General features: G+C 32.7%; 1 protein-coding gene across 2 annotated transcripts in view; it reads left to right on the top strand.

Moving 5' to 3' along the window:
- The window catches only part of LOC106662270 (transcriptional coactivator YAP1-A-like), a 65,359-nt gene extending 51,224 nt beyond the window's left edge, over window positions 1–14,135 (top strand). The window contains exons 2-7 of one of the 2 annotated variants that reach the window (XM_014386241.2): window positions 2,693–2,823; window positions 9,922–10,068; window positions 10,234–10,403; window positions 12,441–12,624; window positions 12,765–12,865; window positions 13,326–14,135. In XM_014386241.2, coding sequence (XP_014241727.1) covers window positions 2,693–2,823; window positions 9,922–10,068; window positions 10,234–10,403; window positions 12,441–12,624; window positions 12,765–12,865; window positions 13,326–13,418 — 826 coding nt within the window. In that variant the 3' untranslated portion in view covers window positions 13,419–14,135. The remainder of the gene's footprint in view (window positions 1–2,692; window positions 2,824–9,921; window positions 10,069–10,233; window positions 10,404–12,440; window positions 12,625–12,764; window positions 12,866–13,325) is intronic. The other variant, XM_014386242.2, reaches the window with a different exon arrangement.
- Window positions 14,136–16,647: the final 2,512 nt, after the last annotated feature.

Here is a 16,647-nt window from a genome sequence, read left to right as displayed (position 1 = left end):
TAGCCATTTATTATCACTAAATTGTACATTGTATGGTGGAAAGATAGAATAAATAATATAATTAAAATTAATTAAGGTTTTTAGTTGATATAAAAAAAGTCAATGGCACGAGCGGGATTCGAACCCACGATCTTCGGCTAGATTCGCCGCTGCTCTACTACTCGATCCACTCGGACACCAACTTCTTATCTCAATCCCACGTTTTGAGTTTTCCCTCCTTTTTGCCATTTTTTAAATGTGTAATCGGATTGGATCCAATCGGTGTCCGAGTGGATCGAGGTCACGATAACTCGAGTGGTAGAGCAGCGGCGGCGTATCTAGCCGAAGATCGTGGGTTCGAATCCCGCTCGTGCCATTGACTTTTTTATCTCAACTAAAAACCTTAATTGTAATTTATTAATTGGTCAAGGGGACCACGAAATTAGTGAATTTAGTATAATTAAATAATTATTTGGAGATTGTAAGATGTGGGTCTGCTGTAACGTAGGTTTTAGAAAAACTTTATCGTGCCAACGTTTCGTTCTTCATAGAGAACATCTTCAGGGCTCAAATTGTTTGTTTTCTGTGTAGATGTGTCATTCTTGTGTGTCATATTGAGAGTACCACGACACACAAATATTAAATCTTAATAAAGATCGAAACGTTGGCACGATAAAGAAAATGTTTTCTAAAACCACACCAGACCTCATCTCACGATTTCCAAATAATCATTAACTAACGATCACTAAACACCACACATAATTAAATAATTTGAAAGGCTGATTTTGGATTTATAAAGCGCAAATTCACACGTGAAAAGTTGAGCCTATCACTTCTCGCAGTTTTTTCTCCCCAGCCACCGAGGCTGAGGTCCGGGTGCTGTGTCAACACCTAGGTCAATTCAGCACCCACCTACGTAGTTTCTAGAACCAAAACCATTCACACTCTCATTCTTAAAATTAATTTTTTCCTATTTACAAATAATTCACTCAATTGGTGGTGGAGTACTCGATATTCCTTCATCACCCTTTATTCCTAGTATTCCTAGTTGATGGTCTATGGGGTACTTTGCCATAGGCCCTCTCATACAACACATTCACGCTTGTAAATACTTTCACTCTCAGCACATGCCAGAGACACAAAATTATATACAGTAAAACGACCCTTTTTCCTCCAAGTATTGGTACAGTGAACTCGGATGATCGCTGCAATGTAAACTGTAATGCATTTTATAGGCGAATGTTCTATCCTGGCAGATTTTCGTTTGATTTATTAAAACAGAAGTTCTAATTTTATGATCTAATGATCAGTGTTCAGCCATTTTAAATGGAGACAGTTGGGATGATTTTTATTCATAAGCCATTGCTGCTTTAAAACAGAAAATTCACCACGTTTTTGGTGAATGAATTTAATTCTAATTAATTTTCATTTATTAAAAAGTAATATTTTGCTTAATTTTAATATGTTTACTTCTGTATTTAGTATTTATTTGGATATGTAACCATCCCGGTCGTGGGTTCGAATCCCGCTCGTGACACTAACTTTTCCATTTCAAGCAAAACCTTACATAAAAAGATGAATTAATTGAAAGTAGTAATTTTGTCAATAGACCACCTAATAACTAAATACAACGGAGTTATTATCAATGTTGATCTCCTTTTTTTGTATTGTATTTCTTTATAGTTAAATAAATTTTTCGTTCCTATATTTTTGAAAATTTTTAAATAATTTATAAATCCAAAAGAAGAGGAAGTTTCCAATATTAAAGGTTCAAAACTGTCCAATCCAACAACCAACATTCAAAAAGTATCACATTGGCAAATAAACCTGTATAACTGCATATATATAAAAGACTCTAAAGTTCTCTGAATTAACTGCAATGGTCAAACGATCCAAAAACACCAGGGCTTACAGGAAGAACGGGAGAGAAAACGCGCAGACATCCGATTGAGAGTCGCTGAGCTGACAAACCATAAAACGGTAAAAGCGAAACCAAGATATCTGATACAAACAGATCACCGATAAAAAATTGCTTAGAAAACTGTTTTCATACAGTTTTCCAAGAAAATTCTTAAATTGCTTGGAATCAAATCCAGAACCGCTAATGTGACAAAACGAGGGTTCTGGAACCGCGGATCCCAAATCACAGGAGTATTCCAAACGAATTTCTATTGTCCGGCCCACTTTTCATCGTCAGTAGTGTTAAATCAAAATATTGTACAACCATTGTCCCAGCTTATCCAAACATCCGGCAAGTCGGTGGGACGGGAAAGGTGTCGGAAGGTTGCCCAAGAATTTCTTCTCCGTTCTCCATTGTCTTACCTGGCATTTGCCGAAATGACATTCAACTCTTCCCCTTTCTTCAAACATGAATGATTTACTAGAGACAATACAAATTGAATAATACATCGGGGAACGTCGCATTTCGAATGACCCGCAGCCGTCCTTGGAAACCGTGGGTGTAGACAGTCAAATGCTAATTACTCATTTCCTTACGATTAACCTATTATTTGCCCTCTCGCTTCCTTCTTGATTTCTACCTTAAATTACAGCTCTTTTCTTTTGTTTTCACAAAGCGAATCGAGTTGAAAAAGATTTACTCTTAATTTTATGTTAAATAATGTAGCCAAGGCTTGTCACTTTGACCATATCTATTGCATACGCCCGTTAGAAATGAATAATATTAATTTTCTCCTTTTTCTTTTTGTTACAGTCATATCACACAAACGACGACATGGGAAGATCCGAGAAAAACAGCAGCGGCCCAGCAGCAGAGGAGTCAAGAAATGCTGAACACAGTACCGACATCACCGCACCCTCCTACCTCGCCTCAACCGCACCAAAGTCAGTCAATGAGCTCGCTCACTTTTCTCACCTTTATCCATTTAAATCATTATGTTCTGCATGCCACTTTGCGTTTACATTAGAAGAACACTGGATGTTTCAAGCTATTAGCGCCTAGGCTGAAGAACGTGACATTACTCTTAGTTAAATTTAACCGGTGACCTTTTCTAGGATATGGAAAATCGCGGTCAACCGGCAACGCCCATTTCGGCACACAAAACCCCCTTTATTGACATTATCAGGGTACATTCCCAAATAGCGCATTTGTATGTTCAATCACGAAAGTCTACCAGGTTGTTAAACGGTGATTATTAATCAGTTTGGAAAGATCGTGTACCGTTGTATTATAATTGACAGTAAAGTACAAAACAAGCAATATTGGACGTATTGTAAGATTTCTTTTAGGCGAAATTGATAGTATGTCCCATCTAAAAATTTATATAGTTTTTGTGTTTAGAATCAACTATTATCACAGCCACCAATCCAAGGAATCAAAAGTGAAGCAGGCTTTTGATATCCCCAAATTTTCTGTTTATACAAATTCAGATAGGGCTGGTTGTTGAGCTCAGATTACTATTTCTATTCGATTCTATTTGAGACCTTTGCTACGTATTAACCTCCTGGGTGGTCTGCGAATTGATGGGGTCCGTTTGTCAGTTTGGCCATTACTGATAATCTTTGGATCTGCCTCGTCTCTCCCTCTTTGTCCTTGGTGGACGAGTTTTGAATTTACGCCATGATCGAGAAAAACGACCAAGAAGACTTAATGTCCCTGTTCCCAGGGATCACCGAACGAGCGAGGCGACCCACCACGTCCACTCGGGACGCAGTGCAAAAAAACGCCGTTATTACATATAACCGAAGAATATAAAAGGATGACCAGTAATAATGCGTACTGCTGCACCTGTTTATTATTAGAGTCCATTTGAATGCAGTAAGTGGATTTTATTCACAGTTATTTATTTCCCTCGGCCGGAAGCGGTCGACTATTTTTGATCACGTGTGAGCATGTTTGCCGGATTTTGACTCGTGAAAAGAATCCGTGAATTATCGCTCTGAAGACTGGAAACGGCAGTAATCGCGATGTTCCCCACCTTTAACGAAACTCTTAAAAGTGAATTTATTTACGGTCCCGAGTCAAAACAACTCGTCCGTGCCTTATCTACGTACAGAACGATTTTTAACGGGCACCTTTGTATTTTAGCAATTTGTGCTATCTTTCCCTGGAAACTCAGTATGTGATCTGCTCTTAATTAGCGCATACAACTTGTCTTATTTTTTTTTTTTTTTACGGATAGAGAGGCATGATAGACGAGGAAAAGATAGAAACCAGAGTTAGAAAGGCAGTATTAAAAAATAGAAGACAAAGAGAAAGTTAAAGAGTAGTGTTAACGAGAGAGATGAAGAGAGAGTGAGAGAGATGGAGAGAGAGTGAGAGAGATGGAGGGAGGGAGAGATGATAGACGAGGAAGAGATAGAAACTTGAGTTAGAGAGGTAGTACCAAAAGATATCAGTCAAAGAGAACGTTAAAGAGTAATGATAAAGAGGGAGAGAGAGAGAAATAGTGAGAGTGATGGAGAGAGAGGTGATAAACGAGGAAAAGATAGAAACTTGAGTTAGAGAGGTAGTACTAAAAGATAAAAGAGAAAGTTAAAGAAAGAGTGTGAGAGAGAGAGAGAGAGAGAGAGAGAGAGAATGAGTTAGTGACGATATAAAAGAGATTGATATTGACGGAAGGAACGTTAATGATGAACGAGTGTGTGTAAGCTAATGGATGTAAATATTGTGTATGTGAGAAAGGAACTTGAATTATGAGTAAGGGTGCAAATGAATGTGTGACGGGTAAGCTTTGGGTAAGGTTGACAATTTTGTTTATGTAATCGTTACTAGCCTTTCAAAATCCATCAAAGAAAGAGGAAAGATGGAGGTAGATATAGATAGATAGATAGTGAGAGGAGAGAGAGAGAGAGAGAGAGAGAGAGAGAGAGAGAGAGAGAGAGAGAGTAGTGAGGATATAAAAGAGATTGAGATCAACTGAAGGAACGTTAATGATGAATGTGAAGCTAATGGAAGCAAATATTGTGAATGTGAGAAAGGAACTTGAATTATAAATAAGGGTGCAAATGAATGTGTGAGAGTTAAGCTAATGGGAAGTAAATATTTGAATATTAGGGAAATAACGTGAATGATGAGTAAGGGTGTGAGTACGAGCAAATGGGATGTAAATATTGTGAATGTGAGAAAGGACCGTGAATGTTGAATAAAGGATGTGAATAACTGTAAGAGGGTAAACTAATTGGAAGTAAATATTGTGAATGTGAGAGAAACAACGTGAATGATGAGTCGATGTAAATGAATTGAGCGTGAATAAAGAATGGTGATTTAAGAGTGCGAATGATAGGAAAGCAAGAGTGCATTGCGAATAAGAAGGAGAATGAAAGAAGTATGAACTTAACAGTAAATCATAAAAGAAATGGTGTGTATTGAAAGATGGAAAGAGATTCTTGACTTAGGTGAGCAACAGAGTGAATTAGAGAGAGTTGAGAGATAAGATATTTCTCATCTGAATGAGAGATAAGGGAAACGCATTAAGAGAAGTGTAAGAGTGGCGTGAATGAGAGGAAAATAAGAGCGCGTCTGGCTTTAACCTGTTAAATAATGTTTGTTCTTTTTAAAGAGCTGTATACATTGGTGAACTTGAATTGTAAACAATTGATTCAGAAGGTAAGAGTCGGATCTAAAAATAGAATGTTGGTAGGGCTTTTTTTGAAATTTATATTCTTTACGTGAGGTCTGTCAGTAGTCTCCACTATTGCTCAGAAATTTTTTTTGTTTTCCATGCCCATGCATCTCCAGATATTTGAACAAAAACTTTAAGTATGTGGGGTTTTCTGTGTGCTACTTTTTGTTATAGTATTATTTTTGTTTTGTTTTCTCCAAATTATACAACCTCCATTTTATCGTCAATTCTAGAATCTTAGAAAACGTACAAATCGGGTTTTTCCTTAAAGCGGGCTTTATCAGCACGAAAAATAACAAATATTGTGAATCATTTACTTCCGCTATCATGCTTTGTTTGTTGGCAGAATGGGGTATATGTTTAGCATTCTCACGTTTTATTCCGTATAATATTATTTATAATAACTTCCTTGGCTAATTTTAAACCGAGGAAAGCAGTTTTACCCAAAGGAAGTCGCCGAGTGTGTGAAAAGAGTTCATTGTGGAAACCGCCAAGGGCAGGGCAATTTACAGCGGCAGGATGTAGCATGCCTACACATGGATTCTATTTCGAAAAGTAGTAGATAACCACACGACTCACCACACCACCTTAATAGATACAATTAAATAGTTTTTGAAAATTTTACCCTCTACGATTATAGCTCAAATCCCTATCGTCCTGCCGAAAGTTCGCACCTCGTTTTTTACCGTCGGGTTTTTTTCTTGTCCCTTTTCTTTTTCTCTCGCTTCTTCTCTCATTTATTTATTGCCTGTAAGTAGACCGTCTGGCCCTATCGTCGAAAATATCGTAGGGGCCATGAGCCTGGACAGGCTCCAAGACAAGGCTGTAAACATCCCAGACGCCGTCTCGCTAAAAAGTTCCCACTCCATCTCTCAACAAACCGATTTTACTCGGAAAAGCTTGACTTGTGCTTTGCACTTAGGGAAATGTCAGTTCTAAACCTATATTGAACAGTAAATACTCATAAATTCACACCATAGTATTGGGTTGTCCGGAAAATAATGCAGGATTTTGGTATTAAACAAAAAAAAAGAAACTAGTTACTTTAAAGCAATGTTCTTTAATCAAAATAATTTCCNATGAGTAATCCTGTAAACGTAAACAGAATATTTTATATAGATTTTTTTTAATGAAAACTTAAAATCCTGCATTATTTTCCGGACAACCCAATAGTATATATATTGCCATATATCTGCCTCATTTCAAGAAAAACTCATAGAAAATTCAGGATTTAGTTGAAAATTGTAAAATCTATTGCTCTCCTCCTTTGAACATTGGTCAATCTTAAAAGACATTACAACCCCCCTTGCCAAGACTTAAGGTACTGAATGTTAAACTTAAGCATAAAGGAAAAACAAATTCTAATTGTAATACCTTACTTCGGCCTCTTGTTTAATCAACACAAAAGATCTAAATAAACAGTGGATTGCATAGTTTTGAACAGGCTTTGTAAACATACACTTTGTTATTCTTCATTTTCTTGAGAAACTGTGAATAGACTTTGCTGCTTTTAACCATATCGACATTCCATTTAAAAAAAAGTATTTCACTGGTTGTATTAAGATTTCACTATGGCTGTGCACTTATTGATTCGTTGTCATTTTTTTCCAAATAACTTTTTGGAACTTTTGGAACAACTAATAAAATTGGCTTCACAATAATAGCAATTTTTATATTATTAATTCAAGGATTAATAATATTGTAGTCATATTTTTTAAAACGAAAGCCATAATCATTTCAAACAAACGTTATTTTCGTTAACATTGTTTTACATGAAAAGCATAATATAAAAAAGAATTGTTTATGACCATCATGGAAACAGGGTTTTCACGTGACTTTTCTAGGATAAAATAGAATTAATATTACACTAAAAACAAGATTTTACATGACATCACAAAAAAAGCACGATGTTCCCGGAAAATTTAAACGAAAAACAAGGTTGTACATCATGTTTTATCACACAAACACAAAATGAATTCATGCTCCAAGTGAATCTTTTTAAAGAAAAAACATATTTTAATAGTCTTTCTTATCATATTCATACACGAATTCTAAAAAATACACGCCACTAAAATTAATAAATTATTCCATTTAAATGAACGAGAAAACATAGTTTCCATGACAATTTATGCCTCAGACATTCTTCAGCATGCAGTACCATGGGAAAAAAATGCCTGATTTCGCGTTACGATTCCAACTAAAAATCTTCTTCATTTTAAAAAAAAAAAACAAGAAATTGACATTTCTAGAAAAGATTAAAATGTAATAAGTCAATTCATCAGAAACACTTTCTTGCAATATCAGCTCGAAACATTAATTAACAAATAATTAAAAATTAATTAATAAGTAAAAAACATTTTTTTCTGCATTGATCTGCTTGGCTTTATTTTACATGATAATCCGTCAGGAAAACAAGACATTTCATGTGACTAGTTTTGCTTAGTTATTTTAACTAAAAACAAGTTTTTGCATCTTCTACTTGACAATCACCACGAAAGGACGAATTCTTCATGTGACATTTCAAGGGCAAATAAAATGTAATGTGTCATTATTAAAACCTTTCTTGCACATATCAGCTCAAAACATCAATTAACAAATAATTATAAACTCAAACAAGAAGATAGAAACGACAGTGAAATTCCATAAGTTATACATGACGTTTTTTCTACATTGATCTGCGAGGCAGTTTCAGGGAAAATATATAAGTTTCATATGACTCCTTCTTATTAAAACTGAAATTTTAATGACAATACATTTAATTTTTAAATGAAGTTTATTTTACGAGATAATCCGACAATAAAACAAGACATTTCATGTGACTGTTTTAACTAAAAACAAGTTTTTGCATCTTCCACTTGACAGTCATCACAAAAAGAATTCATCACGTAACTTTCAAGGGAAAATAAAATGTAATGAGTCAATTCATTAGAAAAAACGTTCATGCACATATCAGCTTAAAAAAATTAATCAATAATTAAAAATCAAACGCGGATGAAACAAAGACAGTAAAAATTCGGAAATATCAATTCCAGAAACGTTCGTCTCTAAGGGCAGTTCACCCAATAACTAAAATCGTTTTCGTGCCACCCCTCTTTGAGAACTTTGTTATAAATTGCACAATGCCATTTCCTTTAACAAAAAATGTTATTAAACACGATACCATAAATGAAGAAAAATGTTTTTCATGTCAATTTACACAAAAAACTAGGCTTTACATGATAATTCCTGTCAGAAGCATTCTTTTACAAGACAATTCCATTAATAAAAAATGTATTTCATGTGACTTTTTTTCACATAAAGAAGTCCTGTTTTTTATAGAAAAATACTTCCAAAACATCCTTCAACATAACAATTCTGCCTGAAAACCAAAGTTTTTTGTTATACTTCCTCTTTAAACGTTTCAAACGACGTCATGCAAGGAAAAAAGTTTCTCATTTTTATGCGACAATTCGGTAATATTTATGGTTTAATTTTTCCTTCATTTAGGATGGTCGATTCAATTTCTTAGCGCATCTTTCACACACTGACCCACGCCAATACAAACTTGTAAAACAAAATACCTGAAACATCAGACAAAAGCAATCTTATTAACATGCAACCTCTTCTTTGTAGCCATTGAAAACTGTACAATAGACAAAAGCAAACGGTCGATTACCTTAATTACCAAATTGAACGAATACACACAACAAAAAACCAGGCTCGAGCCTTCAAAGGACACCGACAGACACGAATGCCTCGTCGGCTTTTCCTGACTATGGGTTACCTGAAGATATTTTTTCTCGACGTTTTAATGATTATTTCCTATTCCCCCCCCCCCTTGAGGGTATATGATAGCGTGTCGTATAGTATACTATACTGATAAACCCCCGACCAAATGATGCATGCCCATGCAACCCTCAAATGGCGTAAACCCGTATAAAAACGCAATCTTTATTTCTTTAAATGACTCAGGTTTCATATTTAATTTTGAATTAATTATTAAAAGTTTGTTTGTTCTTAAACAACAAGCGTACATTCAACAAGATACAATTTTTATCAGAAGACTTTTTTACTTTTTGCTTTACTTTTTTACCAGTAAATGTTAACACTTCACCTGCCCGTGACTTAAGCTGACTCCAGTGATAATAATCTCACAGGGAATCTTTCATTATTGATTTTGTCTAAAATAATTAAAAACACCAAAAAAAATCAGCCTACAGTTCATTAAAAGACAATCCACTATCCAGTATGAAGTCTAGTTATTAGTTTTTCCTAATTATTTTAAATAGTTTCTCTTAAACTAACTTATTAAGTCTTTTAAACTAATAATAATAGAATAATATTAGACTAAGAGCGGTTTATTGTGTGTGTGTACCAGGTAAGAACGGAGGTGTTTCATCGCCTGCTGGTTCTGCAACACTCGGGCCATTGCCAGATGGATGGGAACAGGCGTCGACCGCTGAAGGGGAAGTTTATTTCATAAACCACCAGACCAAGACTACTTCATGGTTTGACCCACGTATACGTAAGTAGGACCTTTTTATTTACAAAAAAATTAAACCTAAAGCTCATTTTGTACACACACACAAGAGCTTTGTGTTTATTAACAACAGAAACTATTTTTCTACATTGTTTTTCTATCTCTCTATTGTTCTTTCTTTGATTGCTTTTTATCTTTGTTGTCATATAGCCGTTCACCTCCAAAGAGCTCCGACAGCAGCGGGAACCCTTCCAGGCTGGCTGCAGCCGCTCACCCAGTCACAAAACCTACAAGCGGCCACACAGCAGAAGCTCAGATTACAATCTTTACAAATGGAAAGAGAAAGATTGAAATTGAGGCAACAAGAGATCATGAGACAGGTAATTTTTCAATATTCAGTTTTGATATTAAATTAGAAATTATTTAAAACCCAAAATTTGTCTGTTCATGTTTTTGTAAATTGACAAATATGAATACCAACAAAAAATAATTCGAAGTTAGTAGGTTGGAAGTTTTTTTTGGCAAAAGTACCAACGTTCTAAAGCAACACTAAAGCCCTTGTGCCATAAAACTCAATATGGAAACCAGAAAGTTAAAATTAAAAGTTATTTCAAAGTCAATAAGTAATTCTTTAATTTTATGAGATTCTTCTGCACATTAACTCAACTCTTGACTCCCCAAAAAAATCATAAAACTTGCAAAATGTAAGGAAAATGAGAACACATCTTGGAAAAATATATGGTAGTATTTAAAGTAAAGTTGTTTGTTTTAAACAAAACTACATTAATAGCAGCATCTATAAAATTGAACAAAACTGTTATAATTGTATATGACAATAAACCATCTAGGAAACAGGGTTTCTCATGACTTTTCCAGGATAAACAAACATTAATATTTCAATTCCTTTCAAAAACAATTCTAAATGTCAATTCCACCAAAATCAAGATTTCTTTCTTAAACCCATCTTCTGATCAAATTCATTCTTCAAATTCAGAATAATAAATTATTGCATTTAAATGATGAGAAAACAGTTTTCCTTGACAATTTATGCCAAAGAAGACATTCTTCAACATTGCTGTACCATGGTGAAAAATGCCTGATTTCGCGATACAATTCCAACTAAAAACTTCATGACACTATCTTCTTAATTTTTTTTTGTTTTGTTTGTAAAACAAGAAATTGACATTAAAAAAATGTAATATTCATTCAAAAAACATTCTCGCACATGTAGGTAATTAACATCAAAAAAATTAACACATAATTAAAAAATAAAACTAAAATAAAAACATCATTATGAAGACTTATATTTCAATACAATTTCTAACTCAAACATTGTTCTGCATGACAGTTGACAGCATGAAATATATTATATTTCACAAGACCTTATTAAAATTGACTTTTTTTTTTTACATGGCAATCAGTCAGAAAAGTAAGAGATTTTATATGACTTTTTTTTTACTAAAAACAAGTTTTTGCATCTTCAGTCAACAATCATCACCAAAAGAATTGTTTTTGTATCATTTCCAGGGAAAATAAAACACAACAATAAGTCATTCATCAGGAAAAAACGTTTTGCACATATAAGCTCAAAACATTAATTAACAAATAATTAAAAAATTTAGCATGACAATAAAAAAAAAAGTGTACATTCTGTAAGTTGTACATGATTTTTTCTACATTGTTCTGCATGGTAATTTTATATGAAATGTAATATGTTCCATGTGAACTTCTTATTAAAACTGACAATCCATCAAACAAGAAATGTCATGAGATTTCTTTTTCTTTCTTCTCTCCTCTTCTCTTTTCTCTCTCTCTCTCTCTCTTTCTCTCTCCTCTCCTCTTCTCTCTCTCTCTCTCTCTCTCTCTCTCTCTCTCTCTCTCTCTCTCTCTCTCTCTCTCTTTTATTTTTTATTTTTTATTACTAAAAACAAGTTTCTTCATCTTCCGTACGACAATCATCATGAAAAGAAAAATGCTTTGCATAATGTTTTAAGGGAAAATAAAATTTAATACATATGTATAACAGTTGCAAAAAAGGAAATCTTCACAAAATAGAAGTTTACACTTCACTCTCAGACCTCTGTTTGTTATGCCGAATTCCTCAAACAATTCTAAAATAAGACTAGTCTCAATAAACCAACCATTTAATCTGAAAATGGGTATTAATTTTGATATATGATCATTATGATAAATCTAGTAATGTTATGAGATTTTTAATATATATTTTTTTAATAGTATTCAGTTTTATTCATTGATTTTTAAATGCAGGCATGCTTTGCACAGTCACCTACAGTTAAAAATTTATTCGAGGGTGATTCACTGTTTATTGATCCAAATGCAACTAGTGTCAGATTGTTGTCTTGTTAGTCAACACTGGTCAATCAATACACACAATTAACGTTTTTTGACCTTTGCAGCAAGAACTGATGCTTAGAGATGCACCTGCTACTACAGGACTTGACCCTTTTCTTTCTGGCCTTGCTGATCATTCGAGACAAGAGTCTGCTGACAGTGGACTGGGTCTCGGAAATAGCTACTCTCTACCTCATACACCAGATGACTTCCTGTCTTCCATGGATGACAACATGGATGGCGTATCAGGTGAGGATTACAACTCTTCTCCTACAACCTCTTTACATTTTTGACATTGTTGTTTATTTTAATTTTAGAAGGTAGTATTATAATTCTTACAAGTTTTATTTGAAGGAATGTTGCGAGTCAGTTTTATTTTTTGTTTGCAGAAGGAGGAACTGGCGCAGAGATTGCATCGTTAGATTCACATGAAATTACTTCTCTAAGCGATAACATTGATTCTACCGATGATCTTGTACCCTCCCTTCAGGTAATTAATATTTTTTATAATTTACTATTCCATAGTTGTGTTGTTATTTTTAATATACAATCAATAAATCAATTGCTTAATATTAAAATGTTTTTCAAAGTGAGTCCACAAATCATTTTCACAAGTAATTAGCTCAAATCTCTTCTCATTTGTAAATTATGATCTAAGACAAACACGTATAAATAATATTGCAACCGGTGAATGGTGCTATAAATATAATTTTAAATTCCCGATTCCTTTATGTATTCCATTTTTTTTCATTTTTATTTGGCAGCTTTACAAAGGAAGCAACTCAGACCGACGTTTAAATTTAGATATTGTAAAACTACATTTATTTAATTTTATATCTTTGTTTTTCTGCCAGACCCTTGTCTCTTGGTATAAATTTAATTGGCAAAGTTAAAAGGCATTCGATGACAAAGTAGGTGGCAAATTTATATTGATTCCGTTTGTTTTTCAGCTGGGCGAAGAGTTCACAAGTGATATACTCGATGATGTACAAGCACTTATAAACCCAAACAGCAAACCTGGGAACAGCCTCACCTGGCTCTAAAACCCCAACAAAGACTTAAAAGTGTTTTAAAATAATAAAATATATGATGAATTTTATTAATATATGAAATATATAATTTAAAAAAGTAAGTTAATGTATCGCCGTCCGTGAAAACTTAAAAAATGTCCAAGCGGCATTTCACTACTTAATTCAATGGATAGGTTGTAGGTAGAGTTGATTTATACCATTTTTGACTAGTAATTTTTAAAACATGGTGTAATATTTTTTTAAACAATGGATTTTTAACTTCAAAGGGATATAAAAGCAATAATTATCTCCGTCCTAAATATATTTGAAAAATTGTCAAAATTGTTATTTGTGCCAGTGCTCTCATTAGTTATTTGTTTTAAATAACTAGCCATTTATGTGGTGAGCCATATTTTATTTATTATTTATGGTTTCTTTTTTTTAGGGGGGGGGTCATCTTTTTATTATTTGCTCAAACCATTATATATCCGTAATGGAGTGGTTAAGATGCAAATTTATAAACCATATATAAAATTTTGGTCTAAAACTGTTACAATAACTTTGAAGTGCCATTTTAATCGCTAAGTTTTTGTAAACTTTAAGGAGATTTTTGCCTTTAAACATTTATATCGTATGTAATTGTGAAATTAAAAATTCAGTAGATGATATTCTGTATGGCTTATTTTCAAACTTAATTACAACTAATTTTTACACTATATTTAATTGTTCAATCTGTCTACTGAATTTTTTATTTTATGTGATAGTTTCCTTTTCTTTTTTTATTTTTACTTGTTTATGAAAAAAACAAACAGTGTGAAAAGATATTCAGAAAAATTATGAACTTTTGTTTGAATTAAGTAGTTTTTTTACAATAAGTTGTAGCAAAAATCTAAAGAGTAAATTTTGCCTAATGGTTGGCCTAAGAAAAGTTTGATACAGCAAACATCACTTTTTTTTTTTTTTTTTAAATAAATCCTGTTAACTTCAAATATTTTTTGAAGAGTTCTCTCTTGATTCATTTTTGTAATGAATTTATAGAAAAGAATTTGGAATGTATTGAACTTTTGTTTAGTTTACAGGGCAAAAATGTATAAGAACATAATACATAAATGAATAAATAATACTTAAGTGAATTAATTCATCCATCAGCCACACTAATAGTCCGATGTATTATCTTTGCAGATCATGTGATAATTTTTATTATAAAATATAAAATTTAAAAATATCTGTTTTTATTAAAACTTATAATTGTAATCGAATAAAAATGTTGTTGAAATTCTATGTATCGTTTTCTTGTATATAGTTTATATATCGCCTACAGTTTTTAGTATGTATAAATGTGGGCAGTTATGTTACGAACTTTGTACCATTGAACTGGTGTATGCTTATTATTATACATGTTAATTAAAACAATAATTGCATCAGTTCTATCATTAAAATTTGTTCATAAATTATATATATCATTAAGGCTCTTTATAAATATATAAATATTAAAGAACCAAGTCAATTTTAGTGCCTTGAATTTGATATTGTAATGAAATGAGTGTCTTTCAATACATGTTTATAAATCTACCATCTACAAAGCATTTATTGAATATTGTATAAAAACAATCTCACATCAAATTTTTATCTAATGTTATGACAACCTTTTAAGCTACTAAATTGAATTTAGTGTTTTCTTTTTTTGTCTTTAATAAAATAACATTGTTATTGAATTTTTAAAATGTGTATACAGTTTGTAAAATTATATTGTTTTCTTTTGTTAGATAATTATTACATTACTTTTATATTTCCATTTATTGAAAATGTATTGGCTTTTACAAACTAATCAAGTTGAGAGAGAGAAAAAGAGAGTGAGGGAGAGAAAGTGAGATTTGATAATTTTTTTTAATATTTGAAAAATATGAATTTTGCATATCTTATAAGCCAATTTCAAACAACTAAGTGAAATAAATGTATACATATATATAATTGATGTGTCAATATGTATTTATAACAGTAAATTGTATAGATTTTAAACATTTAAAAAGTAAATGATAAATATTTATGTAATAACAGTCATTATATTTGTTTGAACTGTTTCAATTTTTATTAGATTTAAAATATTGTTTAGTTTTAAAATTGTTTAGATATTGGTCTTTTATGTATCATTTTATAATTCTGTTGGCTATACAGATAATAAAATTGTTTCATTTCCAAATTAAGAATAATTTAATAAGTGAAGACTCTTTTTTCTTTGGTTTTTATCCTTTCGTATCTTCCCGCTCCTCTGGAAATAATGATCTATCAATTGAATATTTGCTGTTAGGGGGGCCACTGCACACTAGGCAAGCTAAACTGGTTGGCTGGTAATGAACTCTGTCCAATATGATTTGGCTGATTTCTTAACCAAACTTGCAGGTCAAAGAGCGTTGGACAATCCAGTCCAACAGACAACCGAAATCTGTTATTATTGCTATTTGGTTTAAATAGGGTTAACTTATTTAAATGTCAGCAAATTTAGTTGGTTGGGGAGCGATGATCTTCTGGGCATCTGACTTAAAGGGGATACTCAGTCACATAAAGAGGATGAAATCGCTGCCCTAGAGTCAGCAAATTGGGGAGTGACAACCCTTTAAGGTGAAGGTCCAGTGCGTAGCCCTTTAAATCAATGAATTAAACACGATTATTACCATTTGTCACACTCCCAAAAGAAATTCTCTTGAGTGTCAAATTAATTCTCTTTTTATACTTTCTTTATGCTTTATTTTTTTTTGGCTATTACATATTTCTAAATACGTAAAACCCTTACTTTTAAAAGAAAACATTGGTGCCACCCAGTTTAACTGGTTACTAAAAAAAAGATTAGTGACCCTTAGTCGATAATTATTCAGAAATCATGAGATACGTTCTGGTGTGATGTAGGTTTCAGAAAAACATTTTCTTTTTCCTGCCAACTTTTCGATCTTTATTGAGATCATCTTCAGGGCCTGGGATTTACAAACATTGTTTAAGTTTAACAAATACATGTAGGATGTGGAAAAAAGTGAGTTTATACAAAGCAAAAAAAAATATTTTTTATATTCGATCAAAGTATTTCTACTTAAACTGTCCCATTCTTGCATGTTGTGTTGAGAGTGCCAGTGAGATTTTGCTATTTTATGTTTATATACGTTGGATTTTGAATGGGTGGAGAAGGAAGTCGATATAGAAAGACATTTTTGTATAAGGAGTCGACGTCTTTGAGGTGAAAAGAGCCGACGAAGGGAAAAAAACGTTAATA

The sequence above is a fragment of the Cimex lectularius genome, unplaced genomic scaffold (assembly GCF_000648675.2).
Source record: "Cimex lectularius strain Harlan isolate CLEC.00 unplaced genomic scaffold, Clec_2.1 scaffold19, whole genome shotgun sequence".
Classification (NCBI taxonomy): Eukaryota; Metazoa; Arthropoda; class Insecta; order Hemiptera; family Cimicidae; genus Cimex; species Cimex lectularius.
Note: the sequence above shows the minus strand (reverse complement) of the source record. Positions and strands in the feature narration are given on the sequence as shown.